The sequence below is a fragment of the Patella vulgata genome, chromosome 9 (assembly GCF_932274485.2).
Source record: "Patella vulgata chromosome 9, xgPatVulg1.2, whole genome shotgun sequence".
Lineage (NCBI taxonomy): Eukaryota > Metazoa > Mollusca > Gastropoda > Patellidae > Patella > Patella vulgata.
In genome coordinates, this window is record NC_065887.2 from 33,229,559 (window position 1) to 33,244,992 (window position 15,434).

The window sequence follows — 15,434 nt, forward strand, 5'->3', positions numbered from 1 at the left end:
TTTTTATAAATTTTATATTGCAGATAAAATTTATGATAATATGTCTGTTACTGCAGGTGGGCTACACATGCTTCTCTCTTGCGCTGAACTATACTTCAAAATTTGACATTAAAAACATCTGGTTGCAAAAACACAAATTTTCTTGCAGAACATAAATGAACAAAAAAAATTCCGAGAATTATTCTTCACACACTAACTAATAACAATTCATTAACTCATCCATGCCAAGATTTCTTGAAACAAAACTTTACTTTAACAAAAAAAATAAAGAATGTATGCAATGTAATTAATATTAAATATCCTTAAGAAGACATTTCTGATGGAAATTTAAGTAATTCTTTTTCATATTAGGGACAAATTGTCTAATGGGATTGAACATATTTGAGGTTATTGTGTAAAAAAAACAAAACAGATTAACATGCTTGATCTACGGTAAATGTCTTCTTCTAATAAGGATCATATCTAAATGGACCGGCAATGCTGCACGCTGTGTTTTTAATCTGATTTCCAAATTAAAATTTAAATGAAATCTAATAAAATATATTCAGGTTTGGATATAAACTACAATCATTTTTAATCCATAATTTGAATTTTACCATGCATTAAATTATAGACCTTAAATTTTACATATTCTATTGAAGAGAATTTGTGAATTAAATAACTATCAATGAGCATTTAAAAAGAGAGAAATAGTTTGATAAATAGGTGAATTCCACCTCACTATAAACAGTTCTTGCTATGACAGACACTTATTTCACAAATACTATTTATATTCACACGCAAGATAAAAATATTTTTCACTATACAACATTTGAATAATCTATCATGTTCCTTGCAATTCAAATTCTTATTTATCAAAAAAAAAAAAAAAAGAAAAAAAGTTATATTAAATAATGAGACCTTTCTTTTGTGCCATCCTTTTTGCATTTCACTTTTCTAAGAATAAACAAAAATTTAATGAATAAGACAATGAAATTCTCTAGAAACTGTTTAAATTTAAACTTAAATATTGAAACTATCTGTATTAAATGAAGTATTGTTTTTAGTCAAATTATATTTTTATACATTTTAATATTTAAAAAAAATATGTCTCATGGTTTTCAATCTTTTACTTCCATGTTTTATCAAATTTTAATCAATTTAATTTTAACAAATTATAATTTATAATGAAAACTCAATAAAAATTAACAAAACAGATATTTAATAAATGTAGTATTAGTATGTTGTTTGTTAGTCACAGGTGCTACAAAAATTCAATAAAAAAAAATAATAATTTAGTTTTAGTTTTGTATTTCACTGAATTAAATCAAACTTATAGAAAAATAGTATATCACTTGTATTAAAAATTGTTATTAAATTTCAAAACCATAAAATTATGGATTGTTTTCTTAGAAAACAAAAAAAAGTTAGAAATATTATTAGTAACTCAGAAAACTCAATAATTAGAAATGTTATAAACATAATAAAATAAGAATGATTAACATTGCATTGTAAGGGCAAAAATAATACCTATTTGTCAGAATGTCTCAAATTAACCATATGATGATATGAATATAAATAAATAACTTGTACTACTGCCATTAAAAAAAAGTTTCTAAAAAAGTTGTCTATTTCCATCAAAATAAAATTTCTCAAAAAGTTTTCAACTTTAATGAATTCACTTATATATATATATATAGCAATTATAGCCTCTTGCAACATGAAGTTAGTGTCATAATATTTATATAGGATACTCATAATTTGGAATATTAGTATGGATGTGTATGATTGTAACTATGTCAAAGCAGGTGCTAAAATAGGGAGATATCTGATATATTTGATCAGTAATGGGTTCTAAGGATAACATAAGATTAAATAATTTAGCAAGAAAATAAACTTTTGATTAAATCTGGTATCATTGATTTCTTTCTGCAGCAAATATCAATGACCAATGCCAGTGTAGATTAATTTCATGCCAAATTTTTGTCCAACCAAGATTATTTACAAATTTAGTTATTTAGAAACAATTGTTTTTTTTTTAAATCTAAAATCCAATTTTATGTAAAAAAAATAATAAATTACAGTGAACGTAATATAGTGAAAGCAGCGAAATAATAAAATATCACTCACAAATGTTAGACATTAAAATTAATTAGTTTCTCTAATAAAATTAAATCATAAATATCTAGCTATTTCCAAACTGAAAATGTTTACTGCCTAAATTTGTATCATTTCATGCTTTAGTAATTTAAAAATGAGTGTTTCTATTGTTAATATATAATCATTTGAAACATTAATCAGTAATTCATTTTTGGAAACTGCACATGTATAATGTATCTTACATATTTATATACATGTATACAACTCATAATATCTTTATTTAATTAAGATATTTCTATTTCATTTTTTAAAACCATTTAACAATTGTTTAGTATAGTGAGTAACAGTTATTACTTAGTCATGCTTTAAACAAGGTGCCCTTGAAAATAAATTCTGCCAACTGTGCACTATATCCTTATATTGATAAAGGCATAAGTCTTTCAAACTGATCAATTGAAAAGTAACAATTTTTGTCAAAAAAAAGAACAATTAATCAATTGTAAAATATTTATTTTTAAGATTTTTTTTTTTTAAAACCAATAAGGAAATTGACCAGAATGAAGAATGAAGCCTTATCTCTAATCTGCAAACTCTTACTGAAGCCTTTCTGAAATACTTTATCATCAATGTGAATGAATTATTCATTAGTTGTATATAAATTATTACCCACATCAAGTAATATGACTAATTATCCAGCTAAATTAAAATAATTATCTATCAATATATATTTGGAGTTGTCATAAATCTCTTACTAGTTCAAATACCTTATCTAAGAAGTTCATGGTACACTTATTGAGACCACTGATACATTCTCTTAACCAATAAGGTTGACTGTCTTAAGATGTCAAGAATCTGTATTGATTCTGAGGTTTATATACATTGTGGTGACCAATTTCCAAGGGTTAATAGTTGTAATGAATATTTGATTTTAGGCAGAAAATAAGTACATTATTAATTCAATAAAGTAGATCAGACAGGAGCACAAATCAAATTTAAATTCTGAACTGCAAAACATTACACACTAGACGTTAGCAACTAACACATTGTTGGAATAAATACAATATATTGCAGTTGCTTCCCTTCTAGCACAAGAATCTTGTCTTAAAGTGTATAAAGAAAACTATACCAAAAACCAACCAAACCCTATGTAAAAGAACAGGATAACTGGTGCCTAGCTATCATTATAAAAAAGACATGTATAATTGCTTCCATAATGCCAGTCTTTTCTTTAATTAGCATTAAAGTGCTGTGAGAGTAATTATATAACTTTCTTTTTTACTGAATGGCACTAAAAGATCTTGCTTGGTTAGTTCTCAGCACAGTTTTCCTTTAAAGTTTTATATCTCAAATATAATAACCCGACAGAGTTCCCTTATTTAGTTTTAATAATATATGTCAGCAATTTCAGTTTCTTTTTGAATCAATAAGAGTTTGCAGAATGGACAAAACAAAATCAATGATAAATCTAAGAAATAAATGGATTGATATCAACGGTAATTAATTTGTTAATGAAAAGATGCGATATATTAATTACACCTCTTATTGTTGCCGCTATGCTGGTTTAATCTGTTGACAAATAGAAAGACAAGAAAATTTAAAAGGGGTAGCAAAAAATCATTAAAAAAAGTCACATAGAAAATACATGTAACGCAAGGAGCATATAGATATAGGAAAAGACACATACATATATACACATACATATTTTAGAAAATAATTGGTTGAATTAGTCCTGGGTTTTTTTAGTAGATCAAATGGACTCCTTTATTTACATATCAGTTTCTACAAGATGTCTTGCTTTTATAAACAGCATTTTTATGATTTGAAACTGGAGAACAAGCAGAGCCCAATTAAACCTCCTCTCCACAAAGTCCATCTAGGGGGCAGGGTCAGATACATCATTAAAGCATTGAAAGAGTTCAGAATAATTAATTGTATATTGGCTGAATATCAAATTGTATACATTATGAGATGATTCTAGAGAACATTTCTTAGACCTTTATTACTTAGTAAAGGCAATTCCTTATAGTGATCCCTCCTCACCCCTTAAAAAAGAACAACTTTCATAAATTTCATTAAACACCATTCTATGACATACAACTGCATTCAAAACCATGATTACCAACTGAACATGTAGCTAATATACAGCAACTACAATTTCTTTTCTTTCCACCATATTTAATTACCCTAGTAACATAAGAAACACCTTAACAACCAAATTAAAGATTTTCTCGTTCTGGGGCAATTAAAATATATCTTCCTTGACAACCAAACATACTTTCAAGAGCAGCATGAAGTCATTACAAGTACACCATTTGACGTCAATGTATAGTCTTGGTCATTAAGTACAAGCTAATAAGATGTCTCCTTATTAAGAATATAAAGTGACAACACAATATGATAACTTTCTAATAAATGAAAATACAGGCGATTTATTCTTTTATAAAATTCAGTGAGAAAGAAACAAACCTGAAATGAATGCAAATGTAGGAGATTCTGAGTATGAAAAGCATATGGAGTTTCACTCCCTTTTATTTAGCACAAATAATTCATATGCCTTCCACAATAGCCAATGACAGAAATGAATGATGCATGCCATTAAACGAAAGGCAACATGGGTTTGAAAACTCAATGGATTTTAAAACAAAGCTGTGTTTGGCGTTTGACTGACATTTGAAATTGCATTTTATTATGAGATATTGATAGATGTTCTGCTTGCAGTCACAATTTTTTAATGTTCCACGAATGATCAATTGAAATAAAGAGTAATACATTTCTAAAACACGTACAAGTTTGATATACAATCTTTGCAGGATCAACACATGCTGAACAAAGAAATGAAATGAAATGGGGTTTAACATCCTACTCTAAACAAAGAAAGAGTAACTAAAAAATTAAATGTATATATAGTTGGTCCTAACCCTAAATTTGAGCAAGTTTAGTCAAATGGTTGTTCTAGAACCTTAAAGAATCAATGACAAGTTTGGCTCTGGTTCCAGCCAGCAGAATAGTCCAATTCAAGATTAAATTATACACTGTATCCTATCATATTATAATTGCTCTGGCATATAGTAAGTAGGTAATTTGCTGCCAGCCTCCTATAATCAAAAAGCTGTAAGAACCACTACCCATATTCAAATTCATGCCAAAGATATTTAAACATAGAGTATTATTATTTACCAGTACTTGAAAATCATTATTTCAGGGTTACTATGATGATAATTCTAAACCGGGGATCATTTCTTTTAAGTTTTTTTTAGTAACTTTTCAATACCAGTCATTTTAATTCTCTTTCATTTAACTATACCAACAAAACTGTTAATGAAACATCCTGCCCATTCAAAGGTTTCAAATTTGTACAAGTTATTGACATTGACTATTGGCTAATTTTCTTCCATACAACGCCTTAAATTGGACAACTACTCCTTAATAAGATTGCTCCCTGACTGTTAGTCTAGAGTCACAAAGAGTCTCCAGGCAGCTTATAACCGATACAGCAATTTCCTTTCTAAATCTCACATTCCATCGGCCTATTCTAAATTGATATCTCTTTTCCAAGTTTTTACGACCATTTTACAGTAGCTGTGATAACCTGAAGGTCACATGTTCTGCCATTACCATATTAGGATAACAACTACAGAAAGTCATAAAGTACTTTTATTTTCAATTGAAAATGAATTGGTTTTATGGCATATTGCAAACTCTTATTGTACTACATATATAATGATAGTACTTAAAGTGGGAGTACAAGCAGACATGTTTCAGTTACAATAATCGGTAGCAATTTATTTACTAATTAATTAATCATTGACTAATCCCAATGTTATTATGAATATTACGAACATGCTCAAAATATACTATTCAAAAAAAGTAGGGGATATTTGATTTTTAAGTGTTATTAAAGTCACCTAATGAAACTGACGAAGAAACAAATGACAAAATGAAATGAAGTTCACATTCATCGATTTATTCCAAATGATCGTTAGACTAAGTAAGGCACAGACTGACCATTATAAGGGTAAAATGATACCCGGGGTCAAACAGCAAAGTTACCACAGCATCACAACCAAGTCAGTAACGGGTAAATCCTCCTCTGTTTGCCAAACAAGCATTGATCCGACGTGGCATACTCCTAATGAGACGTCTAAGGTCATTTTGGTCCAGATTGTCCCATTCCTGTTGCAACGCAGCAGCAAGTTCTTGGACATTGGCAGGACGTTGTTGACGTTGACGTAACCTCTGTCCAAGCATGTCCCAGACATGCTCGATGGGGGAGAGGTCGGGACTCAGTGCTGGCCAAGGTAATGTGGTGATGTTCTGTTGTTGGAGGTAACCTGTAACGATCCTGGCCCTGTGACATCTTGCGTTGTCATCCTGGAAGATGAAACGGCGGTCATGACGTCGTGCGAACGGCACAACATGGACTGCCAAGATGTTGTCCCGGTAGTACTGGCCTGTAACACGCCCTGCAACAACATGTAAAGCCGTTCTTCCAGCAACAGTGATGCCTCCCCACACCATAACAGAACCATCCCCAAATTAATCATGTCTGATGACGTTAACGTCTTGGAAGCGCTCGTTTCGACGACGCCACACCCTCCTACGTCTGTCCAAAAAATCAACAGTGAACCTTGACTCATCTGAAAACATCACATTGCTCCAGCGTCGATTATCCCAGTGTTGACGATCCCTACACCAACGACGTCTTGCCTGAATGTGATGATCTCTCAAACAAGGGATCACGCGAGGACGTCAGGCGCGAAGGTGACCCCTATGCAGTCGATTCCGAATCGTCTGGCCACTCACTCTCACACCAGTGTCTGTTTGAAGACGAGCGCTGATCTGATTTGCTGTGATGACACGATTTCTCAAGGCCAAGGTACGGATAAATCGATCCTGGGCTTGAGTTGTCGCCCTTGGTCGACCTGAGCGTGGTCTGTCCTGTACAGATTGTGTATCACGGTATCTGGACCATAGCCTGCTTATGACAGACTGAGAAACATTCATCGTCCGCGTCACAACCGCCTGTGTTGTGCCGATCTGTAGCATGCCAAGGGCACATAACCTTTCATTTTGGGTAAGCCGACGCATATCAAAATTTGTTTTCTGGTCACTAAAACAATTAAACTGATGTTTCCACCCTGGAATTCAATGCCACAATGACTGTAACATTCAAAGTCAGAGTCGTGCAAATCTTGGGTTGGACCCCCATGATGATCCCAAGCATCACCTGCATTCCATGCGGTAGCTATTGGTGCGTTTGGGCGTCACATGTAACTGGAAATGTTTCTTCTGTTAGGTTCTATAGTGACTTTTTTCGTAGTCATTTGCATATTTTAGTATTATGCCCCCAAAATCAAATATCCCCTACTTTTTTTGAATAGTATATTTTCCCATCTAATGAATGTCCATCTTAATTACAGACACACCACTACATCTATCTATATACACCATACATATTAGAGTCATCTTGTGACTTAATTGGTGAATATGCATAATCTAGTTTAATTCCTTACAGCTATTGTGTGTGAGTACCCAGACTCTTCATGATACCATATATAAATAGCTTCTGTTTAGAAATTGTTAATCCTGTTTCAGAAATTTTCGACGCTAACTTACGGTTATTTCACTTCACTATACTACACAGCCAGACAAAGGCTACAGGGCTAGGAATGAGAACTTTGCCTTGACAGTTTTATTTCTGATGGCCATGATGGCCATGATGAACATGATATCGATAGCTAGCACCTGAAGGTTTTGTTCCATAAAAAAATACTAAAAAAACCCAGGTCAATTTTCCGAAAACCACAGAATCCTAATATTGTAAATATACATGCGTAAAAAATCTAATCCATCAGACACGGATAGTAATTGTCATTTCATATTCTTCTGCTTTTAGATATACAAAGTCATTATCCCCTCTAGTTATTCAGCACAAATTTTGGAAAAATTTGATTGATGTACTTTCTGAAACTGACCTAGGCTTTCAATATATTGATAATGGGTAACTTGACACAAAACATTCTAAAGGTTCTGCTTGATCAATGGTCTAGAGTGGACCACTACTGGTCATATATATATATATATATATATATATATATATATATATATATATCTTAAACCCCACAAATAGTTCTCTTGTGCAAGAAATAGTCATCACTAGCATTCCATTCCTAGTGATTAGAGAGAAATCAGAGACAATAGCCTTCTATAAGAGAATTCAAGTCATTACTGTAAACAAAATGTCTGTAGGGGTCCATTACCATCAAATCAATGGAATGTCTATTCTTTAAATTGCTATTTAATGGTAAATAGCAATTTACATAAAACTCATTTGTAAAATCTTTCTGGTGATTCATGGTTGTCTCTTTTAAGAAATGTTGAGCTAATTTTGGCTTATTCTAAGATAAACAAGCTTTATCTGTGAATATAGAAAGATGAAAACAGACTGCAAATTATGAATAAATTTATATGCCAATACAAACTCAGTCCATGTGACTGGTATCAAAACAGGATAAAACAACCACTCATCAACTCGGGATTTCCAACACCAGATGGTCACAAAATATAGAAGTTACTTTCACTAGATATTGAAGGAAGGTATATACAACCATAAAAGATAGGTTGCCAGGTAATCATACATACACCCACAACAACTAAGTCGTCAAAGAAATACATACAAGTTGTCACAATCTGATTCTATAGGTAATTAACATAAGCATCGTGTACCTCATAGCGTACCTTCAGCAAGTATACAGACATGGTAATCTAGATAATTACATAGCTAGGAATCTGGGTCTTAATAAAATTATTGTGAAACCCACATCAAAAATAAAAGTTTGTATTTCTTTGAAAAAGTATCATAGGGCGTCAGATAGTTTAACAGAAGTACACCTAGGCAATAAAAATTTTGTCATAAAATCGTACAAGTGATCATAGCTCTAATTAATGTTTATTATGTATAGTTTATTATATATAGGAAGTGTTTAGAAATTATACAGTAGTCATTAATTAGCAGGTCTGTAAAAGATGCCACCACATCTATTGTTAAAGTGTGACAAATTATAATACCCATCACTATTAAATACACAAACCTAACCAATATTCACAGTAAACACCTTAGTGACATTACACATACTTAATAACTACTGCCTGATTATTAACAAGTTTAACTAATTAATAAACATATTGTGTATATATAATGGTTAACTGATCTTGTCTGCGATATCACCTCGGTGGAAGCGGACGTAAAATACAACCAACTAACAACAATGATCTGTCTTAGCAGGATAGTGGAGTAAGGGGAGTTACGCAAAAGAAACAGATACCAAACCCATAGAGTGGGATTGTGGAGTAAGGGGAGGTCACGATAAGACGGGCCTGGCACCTAAACACTAATTCCACTACGAAGACATCTACCAATCCAGAAGCAGAAGAAAACATCTACCAAACGATATGTTTTTTACTAAATAAAGGGAAGAACTTCCCACAAAACCCAATCCATGGCCTAAGGCCGAAAATGGAAAGATTGCAAAATCATATTCTAAAAACAGGAAGCAGCTTCGGCTCTATTTCTTGTCTGCGATATCACTTATGTAGAAGCAGATGTAAAACACCAGGATACTACTACTGATCTGTCTGCATTTTCACTTTGGTGGAAGCAGATGTTAAATAAAGCCATTTCACACAAACACTGATCTGTTTGTGGCAAATATTTTCATTTATAAAAGGTATTTCTTCATAAGTAAATGATATCAACTTTACATCTTTTGAACTAGAGAATTGTATGTATTTCTAGCATGGGGAATTTGACAAATAATCTATTCATGGAATGAAAAATTTACCCATATTGTTAATACTTTAAACTCATGTTTTCAATCATTCTAAATCTTCTATTTTAGTTTACTGATTTACAAAATTATTCTTGTCTCTGTGGCTTAAAAATGGTAATATTTACAGTTGAACACTACATTGTCAACAATTTCTTATCTATCTTTATTAACACAATTCCTACATTAGCCATGGCTTCCATGTTGTCATGGCAACAACTATAAGCCTTATAGTTATCTCCATAAATCATCCAAATGAGAAACAATCTTAATAACTTTAATATCATATTGTCTTTTGGCTAGTAGCATTCTGATGGTTTATTGTAAACATGGCATTAAGGCAGTTATGTGTAGGTCTCTATCAATGCTCGGTGTTCGGATGAAAATGCTAAATAGACCTACAGAGCTTTACTATTTTGTTCACAGAAATTAGAAATTGACATTTAAAAATTGTAAAAAGATAGATTTTATTTTTATACTGTGTAAATAATAAAAAAAGAATTATATAGAATTTGATTGTAATTAATATGGCTAATTTTGTATTAAACCGATTTCACAATGTTATTTTCATAAAGACAAACAGAGACTAACTAGGAGTATGGTTGACTTAATAACCTTGGTTTGTCTTTATATTCCAGACTCCTTCCACATCTGAAGGCCCGTGGTTACAAGCGAATGATTGAAATAATAATATACAAAATGTTAATCCCTAAATGACCTAGTTAAATGTTTGGATGTGCAGTGCTTCTGGACTAATTATTAAGATAAAACGGATATATTTTAAAAATATGTACTCCTAGTAATTATAATAGTTCTTTTGATTGAGTATGGCCTTAGACTCTATCTTTGGCTAATATTGGGGAATATTTGGAATTTCTGGAGTCTTAAAGAATTTGTGAAACACAATGCAGTATAATGTACACTTTAATCAGTTAATAAGTAAATTCTAATATTTGTCAAGTATGCTGCGAATAATTATCTTAAGTGTATGCCACATAACCATGGATAAAATCAGATTAAGAAAGACGTCTGGATTCTGCATCAATATTATCAATGTTTATGAAAATCAATTTCTCAAAATCTTTGGATTGTCTACAATTTCATAGCGTACATGACTTTATGAAAAAGGTTTGACTACATTTAATCCCAATGATGTGTCCTTTTATGGTCATGTTGTCTAGGGAAACGTGTCAAAAATCCCCTGGGGATCTTTAACGTCTAAAAGGGAGACTCAAACGGACAGAAGCCATCCATGGAAACCATAAAGTAATATACTAATGGCTTAAGTAATCCAAGAGGAAGCGAAGGAAATATTCCCCTGGGTGATTTCCTCCACAATTTTTAATAAAATAATCTTTTTGTTTTGTTGATTTATTAGTTTGTAATTTTGTAGCTCTCATTCTTGGAAGGACCATACTAAAATTTTAAGCTAACTTCTCATATATAGTTTCAAAATTTATCTAATTTAACTCTCACTTAATTTTCTGATTGGAGCCATGGTGGTTCTATCAGTGACTAAGGCACTGGCTCACTAACCAGTAGGTCCAAGGATCAGTGTTGTCTAAAAATGATTCTTAGGATTTTCGAGTCTGGTTTCCAGTTGTCAGTGGTGCAGGACAGAGGGCTGGGCAAGTAACAGTGTCTATGAGACAAATAACTGAAGTCTCGTGTACACATTTGCATGCATATAAATGAACCTTTGACAGTTGGAATTTCCCTCATGGCGCACTGCATGGATTATATCCGTCTTCAATAGCCAAGTGGGTGCAGAAACGTATGATGTTAAACCCCATTTAACTTTATTTAGTCATTACCGGTAATGAGTAAATTATTTGAAAGGTTACTTTTTCATTTAATATTTTCCAATATGCTTACAGAGTTTGAATTTACTGATATGTTATTGCTGTTCTTGGTATTAATCAAAAAATTACTAGTATCTACAAGTAATAAAGGATAGAATCTATTGTAAACTTTCCACATTTATCCGAGGAAAAGAAATGTAACTCATCAGACCATTTTGGTAAGTTTAGACTGTGCAGTTGTTGTGTTTTTTCAGGGTTGAATTTTTCAAGAGAAAATTTCTGCCAATCATATACAGAACTTGAGAAGAATGGATCTGAACTTTGCATCTCATATCGATGTTGCTTAGAACTTGGGACTTTTTCGGTTCAATATATCCTTAATAGTAAATTCGAAAACTGATTCTGATAATCTATCTAAAAATGAGAAATTTAGTAGGAGAATCCTATATACACTTAACATTCACATTGATTTGATCTTGAGACTTCATCGGTTGAATATCCTCCATTGACCAATCTTTCAAGATTCCAGATGTTCCAGACATCAGGTGCTGAACTTATTCATTAGAAATGAAAGAATAAAACTAAAGTCTTTAAATATGATATTATTTTATCTGATGTCTTCTTCTATAAACAAATTAATGTCTGATTGAATTGTCTGCAGTAATGACAGACGGAATCTGATTATTCCCAAACCCTATATAGAAATATCTTTACAGTCATATGATAAAACTTTTGGGCGTCTGAATATCCTATAATAAGTTTTTATTTAGACAGACATTATTTTGGAGATGCTTATATATTGATACCATGGCTCTCAAAACGTATAATTAAAATTTAAATAGGAGTTTCCATTTGATAGTTTCGCTACTGTTGCTTTTTTTTAAGTTGCAAGGAGATACGCTTTATCCAATTTCAAAAGCATTAATGTTGTTTCCTTTCGTGGTGGTTTTTCTTTTAACAGTTAATTGTAATCCTTTAAACCTTGCAACACTGCATCACAACACAACTTTATTTCAATTTTCCATCCTGATCCCTCATTCTGATCATTGAGACACATTATATCGGGAACATGTCAGATGTCAAACTCCATGGCAGGTTGTCAGCTTTATGAGGTTGAGCGGAGCACATTGGAAAAGTGTGGAGGATCTTTAAAAACAGAAAGAATGTAGAGTGCAGTGGAAAGAGAGTGGCAAAAACAACATGGAACAGGACAAATGGGGAATGGAGTTGAATCTGTAGTGTATGCGGAAGAAATATACAAAAACCATTGTAGAGAAGAAATCCTGAAAAGAAGTTCAGCTGACTGACTTTGTAACATTATGACTTTGTCCCTAGGTTACAGTACCTTATATTAGGTGGTGGCTGTGACTGCTAACATCCATGTTCTAACAACTGCTATATTTCAACTAGTTATAAGTATCGTACAAAAGGCATATGATTATACTTTATTTAAGACCTCTGATACCACTATAGCTAAAAGACGGACAGTAAAGATTAAAAGTGGGCATGGAATGAGGAAAGGGTATAATAAGTGGAGAAATATAGATGATGAAATGTTTCATCAGCGTAAGTTTATTCCATTTGCCTTCCAACTTTTTAACTCTACACATACTATAATTTTATCTATTCTAATTCATCTTCTTTAGGCCTACATACTGGTATGTATCCAAACTAACAACATACACCATGTCAAATTCTAAGATGGTGGTCAAATCCATCTGCCTCTCTAAATCAATAGTCAAAGCAGTAGTAACTCAGTTACCTTTCAATCAACTGAATAGTTATTAATCTTCATACATATATCTAACTAGGGTTAAAAGTTCAATCACATTTATTTATAGTAACACATCAGCGTCATTAGAGAATTAATGTCAACACAATTTTATTCATTATGAAAATTACAATCTGTATTCACTGTAACAGGTACGCGTAACCATCCATATTATTTTCAGAACAGAAGAGGTTTAATCAATACTGTACAGTTCAAATAATGTTTAATCATGACCATCGCAACACTTAATATTTCAAAACAAATTAATTATTTAAATTTCAAGAAAGATAAGAAATGCACATGGCAATTCATTGTTCATTATTAAGCAACAAACATCGTGAATTTATTAGAATCTTACAATCTTAAATCCAGAAGAACATGTTAATACTAGAACCAACTTTTGTCAATTTCCATAAAACATTGCATTATAAAAAGGTCAATTAAAGACATACCAGTATATGTATCATTAGAATGAGTCATTTTTTAGCTAAAATATTAACCAACAATATAAAATCCCGAAGATAATCCAATAATAAAAAGTTTGTAATCAAAGTAAACAGATATAGGAATTCACATCTAAAGTAAGCTAAATTCCAAGAATATAGAATGAATAAGAGATTCTTTGAAAAGTTGATAGGCCAGGACGAATATAGATCAAATACTGGAAAAAGTCCAATAGCAAAAATTTTAAATCCAAAATCTGAATTTTAAAATAAACAAAAAAACAAAACATTCAAGGAGCCAGTCAAACTTTCAATATTAATATAATTTAGGATTAATATAAATTTGCATAATATCCAGCTGTAAAAAAAAAAGATTATTCAAAATATCAAATGCTCAAAAAACTATTCATTCCAAATGTAAAAGAGGAGGAAGGGAGAGATCAAAGGGAGAAAAGGAGAAGGAAAAAGATGGACAGAGATGTAAGAGAATATAATGCTCACCTTGTTTCATCAATATAAATAGTTTCTAACACAGAGGAAGCATATTCTAAATTTTTCTTTAAATCTTCCTTCGATACCTCATCTTTTTCTAATCGCCGTATAAGATGCCGTAACCTGGAATAGGCAAGAACATTTTTATTACTTATAATAATAAAAACAGGACATTAGAAATCTCAAACTATATTAAGAGGCCAAATTTGATAACGTTGCAATGCATGATATCTGTTAACTAATACCAATGTCCATTTTGGGGGTTATTTATCTATATAAATGATTTGGTACTTACTTGAGTAGAATGTGATTAATCTCACACAAAGACATAACTAACAATCAAATTCAGGCAATCAAAATTATTTCCTAATACAGTCTCTCATCAGTTGAATATATTTGCATAGCATTTTGTAATATACAACAAATAAGAATGCTCTAGGACACTTTGTAAGTATTAACAGGCACAGCTTGGTGTAAAAATGTCATTCATAAAAATAAAATATTTGATCAATGTTCTTGAAAACTCAATCAATACATATTTCACTGTTATTGCACAACCCTCAAAATCTAAATGCTTTAGTAAAATTCACACAAAATGAGACAATGTATACAAAATTGGTAAATACTACAACAGAATCTGTTCCTTTAATAAATCCAACACTCTCGCTCCACCTTACTGCTACTAATGAAAAAAATCCTTATTCCTATAGATAATAAAGACTTCTTATAAAAAAAAACAACATTGGCTTCTTTCCAAATTATTATCTCACTAATTAAGGTCTAACAAGCTGAGATTTATACTTAATTAGGTCCTAATCGGGCTCTAATTTAGTAATAGGTACATGCCTTTAGTATCAACTCTTGACGTCAATTTAATGCCAACATTAGATAAGAATTCTACTTATTTATTGATAAATAGGTTTAAAGTATATTTATATTGATCATTATTACAGTATACATTTTGAAAACAATGTTTTTATTTATCCATTAAAATAAATAACATACAGCTCATTGGGATTTT

General features: G+C 31.4%; 1 protein-coding gene across 4 annotated transcripts in view; it reads right to left on the bottom strand.

The window, feature by feature from the left end:
• LOC126832718 (dual specificity calcium/calmodulin-dependent 3',5'-cyclic nucleotide phosphodiesterase 1A) overlaps positions 1–15,434 on the bottom strand; it is a 298,858-nt gene that overhangs the window by 19,247 nt on the left and 264,177 nt on the right. For 2 of the 4 annotated variants that reach the window (XM_050563586.2, XM_050532375.2), the window contains 3 exons: positions 14,423–14,536; positions 3,616–3,645; positions 901–936 (listed from right to left, as the gene is read on the bottom strand). In XM_050563586.2, coding sequence (XP_050419543.1) covers positions 901–936; positions 3,616–3,645; positions 14,423–14,536 — 180 coding nt within the window. The remainder of the gene's footprint in view (positions 1–900; positions 937–3,615; positions 3,646–14,422; positions 14,537–15,434) is intronic. The other 2 variants (XM_050563587.2, XM_050563588.2) reach the window with 2 other exon arrangements.